Source organism: Dreissena polymorpha, chromosome 8 (assembly GCF_020536995.1).
Source record: "Dreissena polymorpha isolate Duluth1 chromosome 8, UMN_Dpol_1.0, whole genome shotgun sequence".
Lineage (NCBI taxonomy): Eukaryota > Metazoa > Mollusca > Bivalvia > Myida > Dreissenidae > Dreissena > Dreissena polymorpha.
The window spans coordinates 12505426-12525820 of record NC_068362.1 but is presented as its reverse complement, the minus strand read 5'-3'; the positions used below and the strand labels follow the sequence as shown (position 1 = coordinate 12525820).

The 20395-nt window shown below is 38.0% G+C and overlaps 1 protein-coding gene across 3 annotated transcripts in view; it reads left to right on the top strand.

The window, feature by feature from the left end:
- Positions 1 to 5607: 5607 nt before the first annotated feature.
- LOC127843066 (RCC1-like G exchanging factor-like protein) overlaps positions 5608 to 20395 on the top strand; it is a 39411-nt gene continuing 24623 nt past the window's right edge. The window contains exons 1-5 of one of the 3 annotated variants that reach the window (XM_052372871.1): positions 5608 to 5759; positions 13017 to 13207; positions 14756 to 14834; positions 18126 to 18226; positions 20202 to 20331. In XM_052372871.1, the coding sequence (XP_052228831.1) occupies positions 13073 to 13207; positions 14756 to 14834; positions 18126 to 18226; positions 20202 to 20331 (445 nt within the window). In that variant the 5' untranslated portion in view covers positions 5608 to 5759; positions 13017 to 13072. Of the gene's footprint in view, positions 5956 to 13016; positions 13208 to 14755; positions 14835 to 18125; positions 18227 to 20201; positions 20332 to 20395 lie in introns of all 3 variants that reach the window. The other 2 variants (XM_052372868.1, XM_052372869.1) reach the window with 2 other exon arrangements.

The window sequence follows — 20395 nt, the reverse complement described above, 5'->3', positions numbered from 1 at the left end:
AATTGTCATCGGATCGTACTGTATTAAGATTTTTTCATCTTTGAAAAGCTTATTGAAAATTCAGTTTATTGATATAGAACACATAATTTCGCCAAGAATACACACGACCGGTCCGGCATGTTTCTGGGACATTTGCTAGCCCGGACCTGGGTACAGGCAGTGAATGTCGTTTGGACGTGCCTTAGTGTCGAGCCCTGCGCAATTGACCAAATGACATCATTTGACTATTTAAACGTAAAATAAGTATGGAGGGGCATCTGTAACATTATTTTTTACCAAAATATGTAACAGTTCACGGCTGGTAAGACACAAGAGTTTCTACGGAACTGGGGCGTCAGACACAGGCTTTGCTCAGTTGCAAACCCACATGCCAATTAGGGCAGAACTTGCTGTGAAGACTGTTAAACGCATGCTAATGGATAACACATCGCCCACAGGGTCTTTAGACACTGACAAATTCCAGAGAGCTTTACTGGTCTACAGAAACTCAATCGATCCAGAAACAAAGGCATCACCAGCGCTCATTTTGTTTGGCCGACCCATTCGTGATCCAATTCCGATACTGATGGGACGTTATCAACCACACGAGACTTGGAAGGAATTACTGTCGCATCGCGAGAGGGCATTGGCGAAGCGCCACTCCAGAGACCACGAAAAGTGGTCGGAACATACTAGGCAATTACCCCCACTGCAGATTGGAGACCATGTGTTCATTCAAAATCTTGTTGGAAACCAGCCCAGGCGATGGGAGCGCACAGGTGTAGTGATTGAGGTGCGGCAATTTCACCAATATGTGGTCAGAGTTGATGGAACGGGTAGGGTCACCCTACGTAACAGACAGTACTTGAGAAAATTCTCCCCGTTCTTCAGTAAACCAACGGATCCCCTCGTGAAAGCAGTTGAGTCACAGCGTACCAAATCATCATCTTTAACTCATAAACACGTACAACACCCTCAGTCGTTACCAACACCTACTGCTACGGAGAAAGCAACCCCTGAAGCTACACAGGAACCGGCCTCGCCTCCACCACAACCAACCCTGGATCCGGCCGTCGAGACGGATACACCCCCACCAACCGAGGATGTACAACCTGATCCTTCTTCTCCCATGAACAGAGACACTGGAGGGACAAAGATACCACGAGAGCTCGCTAGGTTGCTACCACACAATAACCCAGGAGAAAAAGAACTGTTACTACCTAGGCGGCCTGGCCGAAAGTCTCATTTCACCGATGGTTGAAATACCTGTGTGTGTTGACTTATAAACTGTTTAATGCCCGATAGTTATCATTTGTTGACTGTTTCCAGTTCATTTTTTTTTTTTTAGATTATTGAAATCATAATCATCATGACCAATCGAGAGACATTCATGTTTTATTCTTTATAATCATGATAATTGTTACACATATTAATTTTCAGGAATCAGTTTTTCACGTACCCTCAAAAACTTACCCCCATGAAGGGAGATAACTAAGTATTTATATGTATGTCTTGTCTATTTCCAGATCTTTGTGGACATCCTTTTCCATCTTCCACATTTTAATCTAAGTCAATTTGTTTTACAGCATACCATACAAACTTTAAAGCTTGGGGAGGAGAGGACTCTTGTAATTTATTACATTGTCTGATTTCTGTATAACTTTTAAATTTGTGTGATTTATGTAATTGAACTTGTTTTATAATGTTGTCATTATGGAAAAGTTATTCCATCCTTTAGACGATTTAATAAATCCATATAGAGGAAGATAGAGACTTTATTTAATATGCAAAACTTTCAATAAACTCAATAAAAGGTTTATTGAGTTTATGACATGTATACAGAAATTTGTTTCACTAGCACTTAATAATATAAACTATAGAAAGCATTTAAACATGCACATATAAACAATTGGTATACTGTTATTTATAATCATATTATTAATGGTTTTTTTTAATTTCATGGTCTATCACCCTTTTCAAAAAGGCACAGGTTGTAAAATATAAAGCAAACAAAATAACTGGGGATAATAAGGTAACAAATAGAAACTTGAAACGTAGTAAGTATGCAGTAATACTAATAGTCGGGTTGATACAGATGTATTGGGAAATCGTTTGAGTCAGGATGATACTTTCTATAATTATGGTCATTTGCGAAAATATTGAGAATTTGGCTCAAGAAAAATTTGATTTGCGAATGCTGAAATCTTGTAATATTGCATTGAAAACATCCGCCATTTAAATCCAGACTGGGTTTCTATATTTTTCTCTTTGTTTCAATGAAAGTGTTCGCAATTTGAACAATAAACGAAAACCAGTCTGCAACAGAACATGAGATATCGCTTTACCTTATTATTATTGAAGCGCACGTGGTAGCTTGCCAACCAACATTGAGTTCGCTTACACATACATGTAATATGGGTCATTCATGCGCAGACACTGTATTCTTGAAATACACAGTTGACATTGTCATCTGCCAACAAAATAGTGGCTGATGGCAAACATCGTATTTAAAGATAAACTAATGAAAAGAAGCGTAACAATAAATAAATTATTTCTAAGCTGATAACTTTCTACCGACTATCGATCTGAATGAAAGAATGATAGATCTAATTAAATAAATAGATCCATGTCGATGATGTTACGCCTTTCTGCCGATTGTTTGAAATTAAAAGGTGATAATTAAGTTATTTTTTACTCCTAAACTATGCTATTGTAAAGCAATACGTCAACCAAATTGTATATTAATTGCGTATTTGCTAGGATACTGGTTTTCATTTTCTGCAATCAAACCATGTGCACATTTTATTTCAATTGTCAAACGCGTACAATTTTTCGGACTGTCGTTTTCGGATACATTATTTTTTGTTGATTATAATTTATTTTTGCAGCTCCTTATAGAAGAAATAGAATGATGAATACACGTGTGGTGATATGGACGATGTGGTTTATAATATTTCGAATTGTATTCACCCGAAATTGCAATTGAAAAGACTATAAAAAAAGAACAATTAGTAAGGGATCTGGGTGGGTGGAAGGCTCTGCCCTTTATTCCTGTTGGGTTCCTACGGCTGCGGTTCCAAGACCCACGGCCTTATTTTCAGGATTTCAAATTCGGGACAATCGACACCACTGTTAAATGTAACATGTATAAAATGACCAATAAAATAAATGTGTACTTTGACAGGTACATGTACCATAATCATTATTTCTACATTGAAAACTGCATGTTATATTATGATATGTGAAAATGCACTTGTTGTCATTAAAAGAAATATAAACACGTTGATAGTAAATATTATTATTTTAAAACCAGTTTTCGCGCGCCGAAAAACCAAAACAGATTGGCTCAAAGAAATTTTGGGCCAGCGCTAGCCCTGTTGATTCCAAACAATTAAAAAAACAATTCAAACATATATCTTCAAAAATGACATAATAGATCAGGGGACAAAAATTCCACTTGTCTGCTTGTATTGACGAGTGAACTATTGAAAGGACAAGGGAATTTCCCTAAAGCTCTCGTCCTACAGGACGAGTGAAAAAAGCTGATGTTAAAATATATTTTTTTCTGACCAGTAAGACTCTTTTTCATTAAATAAAATCATTTTCTTAACTCTTTACCACTTAGATACTTTTGACACATGTCTGGTCCCTTAGAAAGTAAAATTTAATTTAAGGCCTTTCTTACTAGATTCAAGTTTAAAAGGTTACCGATGAACAGCAAACAGCATAAAACCTGAACAGGCTGCAAGTTACTCGCAGGCTGTTCTGGTTTTATGCTGGTTGCAAAAGCCATTTTCACTTCGCTTCTTATGGGGGAAAGGGTTAAAGCATATCTATTCCAAAAGAAGAACGCGAATGAACCGGAAATTGTAAATTTCATACAGCAGGTGCGCGTTGTTATGTGAGACTGTGTCCCGTATAATATTGGCTTTTAGGTGTTAACTTTTCACGTCCATGTTGACAGGGAACCACCCGACTGCATTCACTGTAAGTATTAATTTTTTAAGAATTTTTTTAACTGCGAAATACGTTTTTAAACCAGTCTGAATTTTGTCTGAAAAATGTCTGGTATACAAGCGTTCTTTAAAGGGGACGGGGGTGCTATTCAAACGTCCGTTCTTTTGTGATCAGCTGGCATGAATAACTGAGTCAGTAAGAAGCATTTTAGCAGTGATATACATGTAGGAAACTTTTTTAGTCATATAAGCCCTTTGCAATCTTTATTTCATACATATTTGAAGAACGAGTGCATGTGTTTGCAGGACGAGTGCAGTTTAGAAATATTTTTGTCCCCTGTAGATGATGTTTTTAATAGTCAGTCATATCACACCAAATGACATCATTTGACTCTAAACATGTAAAATAAGTATGGTGGGGCGTCTGAAAATATTCCTTTGGAAAGCACTGAGGGCTAAAACCATAATAAAATATACTGTTCTAAATGACTTAATTGCTGTCTGTTTTAATAGTCATAAGGCAAGAACAAATATCATTTGATACTACCAGGGTTTTTCTAGCCATTTTGGGAAAAGAAGTCTGGTCAAATTGGGATTTTTTATCGATACTAGTTGCAAATTTGGGTATTTTTTATGGACAAAAGGACATAATTAAAGTTATTAATTTTGTAGGGTGTTTTAATAATAAAGTTGAGATATAAAGTTTAATAATCATAAGTCATAAAAGACTTTTTATGTAAAAAAAATTTTGGAACTTTTTTATTATTTCCGTGTGGGATCAGGTCCGTTTGCTTTGGAATCGGGTCTGTTTTATGGCCTGTTTAGCAGAAAAAACCCTGACTACAAATGTAAAAGATGTAAAATATAAGAGGGAAAGCCCTCCCTAACGTCCCCAGCCATCTGAAAAATCCCATGGGAATGCATTGCATCCCTGTACCTTAGTGTTCAATTATCGTCTGTTTGTGCTTATTTAAGCTCTTGAGTAATGCAGAAATTGTCTGTGGATTAATGCCCCTGTGTCTTTACAAAATCCTGGGAAAAGGCCCATCCAAATATTTGTACATTTGTAACATCTTGAAAAAAATATAGCATATGGTAATGACAAATATTTTCAAATTACGTTTTCACATATTTTCCGTTACTATATTATTCATAAAAATAGGTATATATAAGGTTATTAATTTCTTAAATGGACAAAATTGTTAGTGTTGCTATGTTTGAAGTTGAACAAATAAATGAGTTTATTTTAAATGAGAATGTTCATGGAACATGTTGAATGTTTAAATTAAAACAAGAATGAACAAACAAACATCAAATCGATTCATCAACAACAAAAAAACTACCATAAAGTTTTCAAACATTATTTGTATAATTTTTTGTAACTGAAAGATCGTTTTATACCAAATTTTAAATTTAAATTCCATGTCCAAAAATCACTCTATCCGAAAAACGGCCATATAATAAAGAAATACCACTTAAACAGAAATGCGTGAATCTAACTATACAATTAAAGAAATAAACTTAATTGATTCATAAATAAAAACGTATTCAGTTAATATTTACTCGGTATATTTAATCAGAATATTTACCTATAACTGTAATTTCGATGTCAACAAAAGTATGGCTTTCGAAACCGGAACTTGCGCAAAAACCAGCAGCAACCGGAAACTAGTCTGGCTCTGCAGATATCATTTTCTGATTTCTTCAAGATGTTCCATTGTTTTAATTAAGAACAATTGACCTATACAGACATATGGTTTAGAAAATGATTAAATTGACACATTAACTAATAAATCACTATATAACCTGTTTTCCTATCTATACGTAAGAAAAATACACTGAATACGTTATTTTTGTATAAATTACCAAGAACCAGACTAACTTTTTTGTTGTCTCGTTTTCATTCCAAGATGTCAGCCTCCATGGTAAATAATACTAGACATCTCGAAGTCAATTTGTCTATGTGTACGAGGGTTAATGGAAAGCATGGCTTAATTACAAAAACAGCAGCGCAGCTTAAGTATTGATATTTTAATGGAAAATAAAAATGACTATTTCTGTTTTGTCATAGCATTGTCTGTTCGTGTTGTTAAATGGGCTTTAATAGAAACAGGTTACGTTCCACTATGGTTTTTACAATGTACACGTAAGTTTTACCTCTCCCATATTCAGACATTCCCAGGACACAAAAGTTGCGTACCTGATAGACCTTTTAAATGCAGCTTCAACAATTGAAAATGCCATGTTGCCAGTCCTAATTTCTGGGAAATAATTCAACATTAAAAATAGAAATCATTCCTGAAATGAAAAGGCGAAATAAAATGAAATACCCACAGAAAAAAAAAATAGGGTTGTGTGCTAAAATGTTCCAGCGCTTCAAGAATGTGCTTATTTTTATATGAATAAAGTCAAGGTACATGTTCATTACTGGTTTATAACTTTGTTGTGCATGAGGAGATTTCATTATATACTGTCACAAATGCAATCAAAGTATATGACAGTACTGGTGTGACAATGCTTTTGAAGAGGATGGATATTAAATCATCAATTTAAGTTTATCTACATCACCACAATTGGGTACACAGATTTTGTTTGCAAAAAAATTTGGGTACGAAAATGTTGGGTACGAAAAAATTATGATCTCCCCCCAAAAAAATGTGGGTACGAAAAAAAAAATGAAAAAAAAGAAAATTGGGGTATGGAAAAAATTGGGTAAAAAAATAATAATTTGGGTACGAAAAAAAATTTGGGTATGAAAAAAAAATGTTGGTATGAAAAAATAAATGGTACTAACAATTTGGAGTACGAACAAAATATTGGGGGTACGGGGAAGTAGTACCTGTGGGTTACATTCTCGATCAAATAGAAATATAACAACATTTGGGGTTTTCCCAGCGTCACAGCGTTTGAAGTGCCACCTGGCAGTTTCGTGTCTGGTTTCTGTCCCAAACCTCTCGCTAAATTTGAAAAAGGACAGGAACCAAGCTCCCTTTACCTTTATCAATGATAATCAGCAAGGTATGCCGATAGACATCATTTAGCTAATTCTCAATCGGACTTGTTTGGTCTTTTACATCAGTCGCTATTATGAAGATTTTTGTTATGGTATGATAAATTAGACAAGCTGCTTTGCTGAAGCAGCATTGTCAAATACATGTATCAAGACGTTGTGTTGCATGCAATAAAATGTTGTTTCCTTGAAGATTAAGGTTACAGTGGACACTTGAAATTGTGGCGTATTTCTTATATGTAAATAGTGAAAGTACATGATGGTGTCGATGTTATAACATTTATCACATGCTATACCCTGTTTCCCATGTAATACCAGGTTTTTTTTTTACTAAGAAAGTGACACCGATATTCGGCGTCTTCCCCTACAAGAATTTTTCCCCTCAAAATACAATTTCCCCACCAAAAATATCATTTTTCACCAAAATATAATATTTTCTCTCAAAGAAATGTTTATTTTTCCTTTGGGCATTCGACAATTATCCAATTTGCACCATGAACAACGATCTTTCTCTCTCTCTCTAGACGAACACAAAAAATCTGAGAATCCCAGTTATTCTAAATATAGCTCTTAAATTACGTCATGTAAACTGGGCAACTAATCGTAATAATCATGTGACTATTTTACTGGATACCCGTCTTGCGCGAGAAGGGTGTTTCATAAATAAATTACCGGAAACCAGTCGAATTTTCATCCGGGCTATGTGCAAGCCAAGATAAAAACTTGAAAACAGAAAAAATCTCTCACAATAGGCGTTCTTACACAAACAAAATAAAACATTCGGACTCGGAAGATACTGAACGCATCGAGGCATTTTTTAAGAAAGAATCATCGAAAACCGTAAGGCGTTATAACCCAGCAGGATTCTGAGGTAATCAACATCAAACATTGTGAAAGTAGACAATTGGCAGCTGCCGCTCCTGTCCCTTCCAATACTGTAGCAGATCAAGATTGTCAACCCATTCATCATGAAATTGAAATCACAAAATTGACATCGTCCCCCGGCCCCAGTACAGAAATATACCGTAAATTCGCGAATATAATACGCCCTCGTGTTTAATACGCACCCCCAACTTTGGTCCAAATTTTTTGGTAAAAATTCAAAATCCGAGTAAAATACGCACTAAAAAATTCAGTGTCCGAAATTGGCCATGACACTGTCATTTCCGAAAAAAATGTATTCACACTTGTTAAAATAAAATTTCAGATTGAAGATTCCTGTTTAAAGTGATCGCTGTCATTTGTTCTCCCACATGTTAAATGTCTTTATATATTTTCTCCATTAAGTTTATTTGAACGTATTATTTTAAACAATAACGACATTTAGAGCAATACCGGTAATTATTGACCATATCGGCAAGCTATTGCATTCCCAGTACACATTACGTTCGACAGTGTTTACACCCACTCTAATTTTCGCGCGCTTTTAGACAAAGACTTGACAGGAAAATACATGAGAAATAGATTTGCTAGCGTAAGCGTCAGGTAAGCAACAAAATGGGGAAAATATATTTTTGTGTTGTGAAAATAGCAAACCAATTTGGCGTTATCACACATCTGTTTCACAGTGCTACCCCTGTATATTGATCGCGATGTGTTATCGGGCCGTTGTCATGACAGTTGCATAATAAATATCTGTCTATTGTTTATATTACCGTTGATTGTTTTATTAACGCAAACATATGGTTAATTTGATACCAATGTGACACTGCTAAGTTCTTGTGTTTATAAAGATCCTTGACGGTAAGTGTCAATAAGTGTCAATTAGCAATCGTTTACTCAGGCCCCTAGATCGGGACCCTTTTTGTCAACACCTCGAATACACGGGTCCCGCTGACAAGCGATGGCCCTTCTCAGCACCTTTACCGATAACACATGGGCCACCTGCTGACACCCGGGTCAAGCAGTCAGCAAAAGAAAGAAACAGAGACGCTGTTTTTTTATAACATTTAATTCCATTTGACAAGATGATAATTATAATTATAAAATAATAAGTATTATTATTATATATATAATATCGATGGTTGGTCTATTTAGCATGTACGGTACTATACAGTGTAGCCGTGACAATTACCGTAAGCACAGTTGCCCCCCTTTGATGTAATTGTGTAATTCAAAATGGCACAGCGCAGCGAATTACAACGATTAAGTTGAACATTTTCACAGGAAAATTTTTGTTCTGATCTAAATTCGTATATTATATGCACCCCCTACTTGAAGAAAAATTTGGCAGGTAAAAAAGTGCGTATTATATTCGCGAATTTACGGTAGTTGAAAACATTTCCCATAATTAGATCTACAGCTGCAACTTAATTAAGGACTTTGACTTTAATACGTGTTTTATGTGTTTAAGAACAAAAAGGACAGAGACAAGCCTCTTTTGATGAGTTATAGACATTGAAATGAACAGTTTTTATTTTTTCCCCTAATATGTCTCTTTCGCACTCTTTTTTCCCCTTTCACCCATGCAGCGTCCAGCGTCTTCCCCTTTCTCTAAAAAAACCCCCTGAATACAACAATTACATATATTTTTATATTACACATGTGTAATACAACATTTTTAAGCATTTTGATTGGCTTAGTTTTCGTTTATTGACCAAGCGCATTTAGTTTTTTTGCTGAAATGATGTTGCAACGTCAAATGTAAACAACATTCGGGACTTATCTTTATGTTTGCGTAAATATTTATGTAATTTGCTCATTTTAAAGCATGTGATAAAAAAGATCTGACACTCGTCATATCATACCATGTTTAATTAAACTGTTCCAGGAAATTCGTCGGTAAGCTTGCCAAAGGCTCGCTTTCTAACAAAATTCCTGAACTTGTTTAATAAAATATGGTATGATATGACAACTCGTGCCAGTTCCTATATTTCTTGTTGTGAATGATTTGATGTCATTTAAGTTTTGACAATCAATCATCATATCAATACAGTGTGTCCCATTTCTTTCGCTTCAAGGTCAAGGACACAATGGACACTTGCATATTTGTTATATGACAAAGAAATTTGTCATGCATGTCATGAATGATTTTGAAATAATTGGCACAGATAATCATATTACATGTATCTAGACAATGTGTCGCATGACTTAAACATGTTGGTCGCTACAAGGTCAGGGTCACAGTGGACACTTTAAAAGAGTGCATTTACAGTATTAGTGATAGAAGATGTTCTTGTCACCATTATTTCTATTTCTAACTAGTGACATTTCCAAAATTGTTCATAATTTCGACGAAACAGTTAATTATTCTGCTGCATCCTGCTCATTTTTGCCCCCCCCCCCCCCCCTGCCCCTCTACCCTCTGAACTGCTTGGTAAAAAAGACAAAAAGAACTTCGGAATCTTGTTTTTGCCAATTGGGAAATGAACAAAACTTTGCTGAAATACATAATTTTTTAATAATGTAACGAGTTATTAATAACTAGTCCTAAAGGAAAAATAAGTTAGGATTAGTTTAATCGTATTTATTTTAGCTTGATTGCATAGAAAGCTTGACGCCATTCCCACTGTTGATGAACTTGCCAAAGCAATTGACTCGCTGAGCTGCGGCAAAGCCCCAGGAAGTGACGGCATCCCACCTGAAGCCATCAAATGCGGGAAGACCACCCTACTCCAGCCACTGCACGATTTCTGCTTTTGTGCTGGGAGGAAGGAGCAGTGCCACAAGACATGCGAGATGCATCCATAGTCATCCTTTACAAGGGCGACCGGAGTGACTGTAACAACTACAGAGGCATCTCTCTGCTGAGCTTGGTTGGAAAGGTCTTTGCTCGCATAGTCCTAAAACGTCTCCAGACCCTTGCAGCAAGGGTCTACCCCGAGTCTCAGTGTGGTTTCCGCTCCGGCAGATCTACCACCGACATGATCTTTACTGTACGCCAACTCCAAGGAAAGTGCAGAGAACAGGGTATGCCTCTTTACTTGGCCTTCATCGACCTCACTAAGGCTTTCGACCTGGTCAGCAGACCCGGACTGTTCCGCCTTATGGATAAGATTGGTTGCCCTCCTAAGCTGCGCAGCATGGTGGTATCCTTTCACGAAGACATGAAAGGAATTGTCGTCTTTGACGGGTCATCCTCAGAGCCATTCCTCATCAACAGCGGTGTCAAGCAGGGTTGCGTGCTTGCACCTACCTTGTTTGGCATCTTCTTCTCGATGCTGCTGAAGTTTGCCTTTGACTCGTCCACTGATGGCATCTACATTCACACCAGGTCTGACGGAAAACTCTTCAACCTCGCTCGCTTACGGTCCAGAACAAAAGTGACCAAAGTCCTCGTCAGAGAGATGCTGTTTGTGGACGATGCTGCCCTGGCCACGCATACAGAAGAGGCTCTTCAAAGGCTCATAGACCTCTTCGCTATAGCACGTTCAGAATTTGGGCTTACTGTCAGCTTGAAAAAGACTAATATAATGGGCCAGGATGCCAGCAACATACTCTGCATTAAGATCAGGGACTATACCCTGGAGGTGGTGTAGGACTTCACCTACCTTGGTTCCACCATCAGCGGAAACCTGTCCATTGATACCGAGCTAAGTTAGCGCATGGCAAAGGCTTCAGCTACCATGGCCAGACTGACAAAGAGAGTCTGGGAAAATAAGTTTCTGACAGAGAAGACCAAGACCAGGGTATACCAGGCCTGTGTCCTCAGCACTCTGCTGTACGGTAGCGAAACATGGACGACCCTCATGCGACATGAACGCCGCCTCAACACGTTTCACATGCTTTGCCTAAAGCGCTTGTTGGAGATAAAGTGGCAGGATCGTATCCCATACAATGACATTCTGGAACGTGCTGGAATCCCAAGCATGTATGCCCTACTAGCTCAACGTCGCCGCCGCTGGCTTGGTCACATGCGCCGAATGGAGGATGGACGCCTACCAAAGGACGTCTTGTACGGCCAGCTTGCAACTGGCACTTGACCTGTAGGTCACCCAGCTCTCAGGTACAAAGATGCCTGCAAGCGGGACCTCAAAGCCTGCTGCATTACAGTAGAAACCTGGGAGACTCTTGCCGAGGATCGCACCGCTTGGCAACAGTCTTAACACAGAGTTATCGAGGCAGCTGTGAAAAGCAGATCCGGACATGCAACTCAGAAGAGAAGCTTGCGGAAAGCGCGCACCGCCATCTGCAAGCCCCTTTGTGTGCGTATTGTGCAACAAGGACTGCCACGCCCGCATCGGCCTGCTAAGTCACAGCAGGCGTTGCCCAAAGAAGTGACAAACAGAGCACATAAGCATAGTCTTTCGAGACTCAGCTCTGCCAACCAACCAACCAGCATAGAAAGCCTAAGACTTATCTGAAACGTTCTCTGGGGCAGATCTAAAGAACACTCCCACAGTGGGAATCAAACCCGTAACCTCCAGATCGCTCCACTATACCACTGCAAGCTAGGCAGGGCCCTCAATCTGTCAAATCCACGGCCAAAATTCGGCCGCATTCCCCCCCTGAAAAGTATACTTTTTTCCCCTTTTTGGGGGAAAAATTCCCCCTAAAAAAAAATATAAAAAATAAAATATTTCGTTATTTTTTTCTTTTTATATATAGATGTGTCTCATTAATATTATATCTCAATTCTATTTTAATTTAATCTTGTCAAACATACTAAATTATGAAAAAAACAATGAATATATTGCAAATATGTACAAATGTTATAATTAGAGAGTAAGTAAAAAATCCCCCCCCCCCCCCAAAGGGAAACGCCGCAAAAATTCCCCCTACTATGGGTAGCGACCCGCTTCCCCTAAAATGGATTGAGGGCCCTGTAGGATTAAGCACTTTGTTAGAAATCATCACAAGATTGGTCCAGCTGTATAGAAGCACCTTGTACCTTTTGTGATCCCATATCTTTCCCTTTGTGAACCCATATCTTTCCCTTTGTGATCCCATATCTTTCCCTTTGTGATCCCATATCTTTCCCTTTGTGATCCCATATCTTTCCCTTTGTGAGACATTTTTGTGAGCCATGCATCAGAACTCTATACAATACATTTTCTGCTGGAAAAAATTTACATGAAATATGATTGTGTTTCTCCTTGTATCAAAACATTTATTAAGCTTTTGAATTTTAGAACTGACTCGGGGAAGATAAACCTGCAGCAAGACCAGAACTGAAATATCCTATACAATGTCTGGCATTCAAATAATGAGGAACAAAGCAATGATGTCGATGGTGTGTGCCAGATGCTTCAACACAATTACGAAGCGCTTTGCGAGTCGCCGTGCGGAACGACAGCAAAAGCGTGAGGCCAGAATGCAAGAGGTACACAATTCATCCAATGTTTTTGTTTTCTTAAAATTTAGAGAATTTTATTTAAATATTAAACCGAACAAATTAAAAATAATTCACAAAACAAAAAATAAAGATATTGATATGGTATTGTTAATATTTTACAATTAGTATTTGTACTTGACATTCTTTGCAAAACATGTCTTTTTGTTTTTATTACCTACACATCAATTCAGGCCACAGAAAATAATATGTCTGGTTGCTGTGACATGCTAAAAAAAATAGGTAGGGTAGGAACGTGCATTCTAACCTGCCATGTAACATAGCTGTAAGGTGAAGGGTTCTTATGAATTAAGCACATTTAATCCTATAGGCTAACAAGCATGTGGACACCGTCATATTGGATTAAGTAATACACGATAAAAAGGAGTATAACTGTATTGACATAATTCATACTCAGTTAATTTCAAACTTGAGGAGTTTCATGAGTTTCACATCTTAATATTATTTTCGTTCTAAAGTTTTTCGTACTCGGAACCAGAAAAAAAGTTTAGGGTCGGCGGTAAAAATTAGGGTCAGTCAGGTCACCGTAACCAGACACAGTCACATATTATTTTCTTTGGCCTTATGTTACAGTTTGCTGGTGCATATCTGGTCAATTGCAGATTGATGCATTTTTTTCATCTGCATATTAAAAAATATTACTTTTTAAAAATTATAATTATTAACACACACTGTGGAAAGAGATCATATTAAATATGAGCTGCACTCTGTGAAAACAAATTAGACTTTGCATTATGCATTAGTTTTTTCATTAAAAAAAGTTGCTTCAATCCCAAATTAGACTTTGCATTATGCATTAGTTTTTTCATTAAAAAAAGTTGCTTCAATCCCAAATTAGACTTTGCATTATGCATTAGTTTTTTCATAAAAAAATGTCGCTTCAATCCCAAATTAGACTTTGCATTATGCATTAGTTTTTTCATTAAAAAAAGTCGCTTCAATCCCAAATTAGACTTTGCATTATGCATTAGTTTTTTCATTAAAAAAGTCGCTTCAAAACCCAAATTAGACTTTGCATTATGCATTAGTTTTTTCAATAAAAAAAAGTCGCTTCAAAACCCAAATTAGACTTTGCATTATGCATTAGTTTTTTCATTAAAAAAAAGTCGCTTCAAAACCCAAATTAGACTTTGCATTATGCATTAGTTTTTTCATTAAAAAAAGTCGCTTCAAAACCCAAATTAGACTTTGCATTATGCATTAGTTTTTTCATAAAAAAAAGTCGCTTCAAAACCCAAATTAGACTTTGCATTATGCATTAGTTTTTTTTCATTAAAAAAATCGCTTCAAAACAAAAATCTAGTCTAGGCGGAAACTGTTGTCCCTGATAAGGCTGTGCAGACTTTGAAGACTAATCTGGGATGACACTTCACACAACCTTTAAACCCCATACCCTTCTTTCAGGTGATCCAAGAGAAATGACACTTCACACAACCTTCAAACCCCATACCCTTCTTTCAGGTGATCCAAGAGAAATGACACTTCACACAAGCTTTAAACCCCATACCCTTCTTTCAGGTGATCCAAGAGAAAGGTGCACTGTCTGAAGCAGCTGAACGTGTGTACGTGTGGGGACATGCTGCGACTGGAGCTCTTGGTAAACCAGTGTTTGTTCACCATTTTAGATTATCGGTCCGTCCGTCAGTCCGTCTGTCCGTCCACCGAATGGTGTCCGGATGATAACTCAAGAACGCTTACGCCTAGGATCATGAAACTTCATAGGTACATGTATCATGACTCGCAGATGACCCATATAGATTTTCAGGTCACTAGGTCAAAGGTCAAGGTCACAGTGACTTGACACAGTAAAATGGTTTTCGGATGATAACTCAAGAAAGCTTACGCCTAGGATCATGAAACTTCATAGGTACATGGATCATGACTCGCAGATGACCCCTATAGATTTTCAGGTCATTAGGTCAAAGGTCAAGGTCATGTTAACTCAAAAAAGCTTACGCAAAGGATCATGAAACTTCATAGGTACATTGATCATGACTGGCAGATGACTCCTATTGATTATCAGGTCACAAGGTCAAAGGTCAAGGTCACAGTGACAAAAAACGTATTCACACAATGAGTGCCACTACAACTGACAGCCCATATGGGGGGCATGCATGTTTTACAAACAGCCCTTGTTTATTATACCCCCACAAACGAAGTTTAGGGGGTATATAGGAGTGTACTTGTCTGTCGGTCGGACGGTTGGTCTGTCTGTCAGTCCGTATTAAGTGTCCGCTCTCTAATTCAAGTAGTTTTCATCCGATCTTCACCTAACTTGGTCAGAAGTTGTATCTAGATGATCTTAAGTCCAAGTTTGAACATTGGCCTTGTCGGGTCAAAAACTAGGTCACAGGGTCACTTAGTGCGTTTTTTAACATTCAGCATGGTGTCCTCTCTCTTATTCAAGTAGTTTTCATCCGATCTTCACCAAACTTGGTCAGAAGTTTTATCTTGATGATCTGAAGGCCAAGTTCGAACATGGGCCATGCCAGATCAAAAACAAAGTAACCGGGTCACTAAGTAGGTTTTACACATTGAGCATGGTGTCTGCTCTCTATTTCAAGTAGTTTAAATACAATCTTCACCACACTTGGTCAGAAGTTGTAACTAGATGATGTGTAGGTCAAGTTTGAACATGGGCCATGTCGGATCAAAAACTAGGTCACGGGGTCACTTAATGAGTTTTTAACCTCACCATGTTGTCCGCTCTCTAATTCAAGAAGTTTTTATCCAATCTTCACCAAAATTGGTCTGAATTTGTATCATGATAATGTCTATGGCACAGTTTGAATATGGGTCATGCCGGGTCAAAAACAAGGTCACGGGGTCACTTAGTGCGTTTTAAACATCACAATGTTGTCTGCTCTCTAATTCAAGTAGGTTTCATCCAATCTTCACCAAACTTGGTCAGAAGTTGTATCTAGATGATGTCTAGGTCATGTTTGAATATGGGTCATGCCGGGTCAAAAACTAGGTCACGGGGTATCTTAGTGCGTTTTAAACCTCACCATGTTGTCCGCTCTCTTATTCAAGTAGTTTTCATGCAATCCTCACCAAACTTGGTCACAAGTTTTATCTAAATGATCTCCAGGACAAGTTTGAACATGGGCCATTCTGGGCCTAAAACTAGGTCACGGGGTCACGTAGTGCGTTTTTTAACATTCAGCATGGTGTCCGCTCTCTAATTCAACTAATTAACACCTGATCTTCACCAAACTTGGTCAGAAGTTTTATGGAGATGATCTTAAGGCCAAGTTAGAACATGGGCCTTTCTGGGTCAAAAACTAGTTCAAGGGGTCACTTAGTGTGTTTTAAAAATTGAGCATGGTGTCGGCTGTTTTTTTGTGAAGACTACATGCAAAATATTATGTGTCAATGCGGCATGTGGGGGTATTCGTCACGTCTGTGACAAAGCTCTAGTTTTCGTAGGTTAAACTTGTAGAGCTGTATATGGATATTAACTAAATGTTGCATTTATTTAAAAAATAAATATTTTTTTTGGAAACCATCGATTTGGGGGAACAATTTGTTTACATTAGAATTGGTTTTAAATAACAGCTTTAAATTAGACAAAAAAATACACTACCATGACGGCAGGAAGGGGATGTATTAAGGTACTCTTTTGCTGGGTCAGTTGGTGTTGTCTGCAAAAGTGTGTTGAGGGAACTACTGTCAAATTTCTCAAGCTATTAGATTGAAACTTGAAATATGTTATAACACTGATCCACCTGTTTCTGAAGTCAGTAAAAGACTGCCATGTTACTGACTAAACGGTGCATGGGCATTATACACGCAGTTTTTTCCTATTTTCATACAGAAATTGATAAAAAATCCCAGTGCAGTAAACAAAAAACTAAACATATTACATAGCTAAGTATTTGCTCTAAATGTGGTACAAAGAAACTTTTGTAAGTTAATTGAAATCATGATGTTTGAAATCATGATGTTACATGCTAATCATGTTTAGAAGAAGAGCTCGTTAACCAGGTTTTCCGAAGGAAAATTAACCAGGTTTTCCGAAGGAAAAAACTGGTTATTAGATTGGCGAATGCGGGCGGGCTGGCTGGCTGGCGGGCTGGCGGACTGGCAGAATAAACTTGTCCGGGCCATAACTATGTCGTTCATCGTCAGATTTTAAAATCATTTGGCACATTTGTTCACCATCATTGGACGGTGTGTCGCGCGAAATAATTACGTCGATATCTCCAAGGTCAAGGTCACACTTTGAGTTCAAAGGTCAAAAATGGCCATAAATGAGCTTGTCCGAGCCATAACTATGTCGTTCATCGTCAGATTTTAAAATCATTTGGCACATTTGTTCACCATCATTGGACGGTGTGTCGCGCGAAATAATTACGTCGATATCTCCAAGGTCAAGGTCACACCTTGAGTTCAAAGGTCAAAAATGGCCATAAATGAGCTTGTCCTGGTCATAACTATGTCATTCATTGTGAGATTTTAAAATCATTTGGCACATTTGTTCACCATCATAGGACGGTGTGTCCCATGAAAGAATCACGTCAATATCTCCAATGTCAAGGTCGCCACGACTAAAAATAGATTTAAAAAAAAAAAAAAAACTTACAAAGGGGGTTAATTTTTTTTGGTCATTTCAAAAGTTCAGTTTGAGTTTTCTCCCTTTATCAGATTTTTTTTTCACAATGAAAACCTGGTTTTGTGACAATTTTGTCCCTTGTTAAATTCTTTTTTGTTAAAATGAAATGTATTAAAATTTAAGTGTGACAAAAATAAAAAAGCAAACACTGGAATGTGTACTCCCGTGATTAGCCTGTGCAGACTGGGACATTACTTTATGCACATGCATTAAAGCCTGTTTTCTCAGTGCGCGAGACTAATATTTGTTCAAATGCAATGATTTGTACTTCAGGTGTGAGTACATACCTAAGGCCAGAGTCTCGTGTTCATTTCCCTCTGCCTGAGCAACATAGACCAGCCCGGCTGCGATTCATGGACGAAAATCACATAGAGGTATGCCTATTATTGTCCCCTTACAGGTTTCACCGGAGGGGACGTATGGTTTGCGCTCTGTGTGTCCGTCAGTCCATCAGTCAGTCTGTCTGCCAGTCCGTGAGTCTGTCACACTTTTCTCGATCCTGCGATAACTTTTTAACCAGGTTTTCCGAAAGAAAAAACTGGTTATTAGATTGGCGAATGCGGGCGGGCTGGCGGGCTGGCTGGCGGGCGGGCGGAACAAGCATGTCCGGGCCATAACTATGTCGTTCATTGTCAGATTTTAAAATCATTTGGCACATTTGTTCACCATCATTGGACGGTGTGTCGCGCGAAATAATTACGTCAATATCTCCAAGGTCAAGGTCACACTTTGAGTTCAAAGGTCAAAAATGGCCATAAATGAGCTTGTCCTGGCCATAACTATGTCATTCATTGTGAGATTTTAAAATCATTTGGCACATTTGTTCACCATCATGGTACGGTGTGTCGCACAAAAGAATCACATCAATATCTCCAATGTCAAGGTCGCCACGACTAAAAATAGATTTAAAAAAAAAAAAACTTACAAAGGGGGTTAATTTTGTTTGTTCATTTCAAAAGTTCAGTTTGAGTTTTCTCCCTTTATCATATTTTTTTTCACAATGAAAACCTGGTTTTGTGACAATTTTGTCCCTTGTTACTAATTTGTATGGGTCTTATGCACATGCTAATCAGGAACAATTTTCTTTTTGCTTCTCATTTTTGTGAAAATCCAGTCAAAACAGAAAGTGTTGTCTTTGATCTGGGATAACGCTTAACGCTAATGCATTACACCCAGTTACTCCATCCCTTTTTAGCTAAACTGGGATGACACTTAACACAAATGCATTACACCCAGTTACTGCGTCCATTATTAGCTATTCTTGGATGACACTTAACACAAATGCATTACTCCCAATTACTCCGTCCCTGATTAGCTAATCTGGGATGACACTTAACACAAATGCATTACACCCAGTTACTCAGTCCCTTTTTAGCTAAACTGGGATGACACTTAACACAAATGCATTACACCCAGTTACTCCGTCCCTTTTTAGCTAAACTGGGATGACACTTAACACAAATGCATTACTCCCAATTACTCCGTCCCTTATTAGCTAATCTGGGATGACACTTAACACAAATGCATTACTCCCAATTACTCCGTCCCTTTTTAGCTAAACTGGGATGACACTTAACACAAATGCATTACTCCCAGTTACTCAGTCCCTTATTAGCTAATCTGGGATGACACTTAACACAAATGCATTACTCCCAGTTACTCCGTCCCTGATTAGCTAATCTGGGATGACACTTAAAACAAATGCATTGCACCCAGTTACTCCGTCCCTTATTAGCTAATCTGGGATGACACTTACCACAAATGCATTACACCCAGTTACTCCGTCCCTGATTAGCTAATCTGTGATGACACTTACCACAAATGCATAACACCCAGTTACATTGTACTCCGTCCCTTATTAGCTAATCTGGAATGACACTTACCACAAATGCATTACACCCAGTTACATTGTACTCCGTCCCTTATTAGCTAATCTGGAATGACACTTACCACAAATGCATTACACCCAGTTACATTGTACTCCGTCCCTTATTAGCTAATCTGGAATGACACTTACCACAAATGCATTACACCCAGTTACATTGTACTCCGTCCCTTATTAGCTAATCTGGGATGACACTTAACACAAATGCATTGCACCCAGTTACATTGTACTCCGTCCCTTATTAGCTAATCTGGGATGACACTTAACACAAATGCATTACACCCAGTTACATTGTACTCCGTCCCTTATTAGCTAATCTGGAATGACACTTAACACAAATGCATTACACCCAGTTACATTGTACTCCGTCCCTTATTAGCTAATCTGGGATGACACTTAACACAAATGCATTACACCCAGTTACTCCAAAGCGAGGCTCCATTCTTCTGTGCTGTGTCTTTCAGGTCTACGACATCGCATGCGGATATGGGTTCACCCTGTTTGCCACCAAGCGTAACAGACGGTACATGGTGATGGGCACTGGTCTCAACACAGATTCACAGCTTGGCTACCATGAGTACCCCAAAAACTCTGGTTTGTTATTTTAAATGTATTATTGAAGCCAGGTTCTAGTAAAAGTGGGCTTAACCCTTTGCGT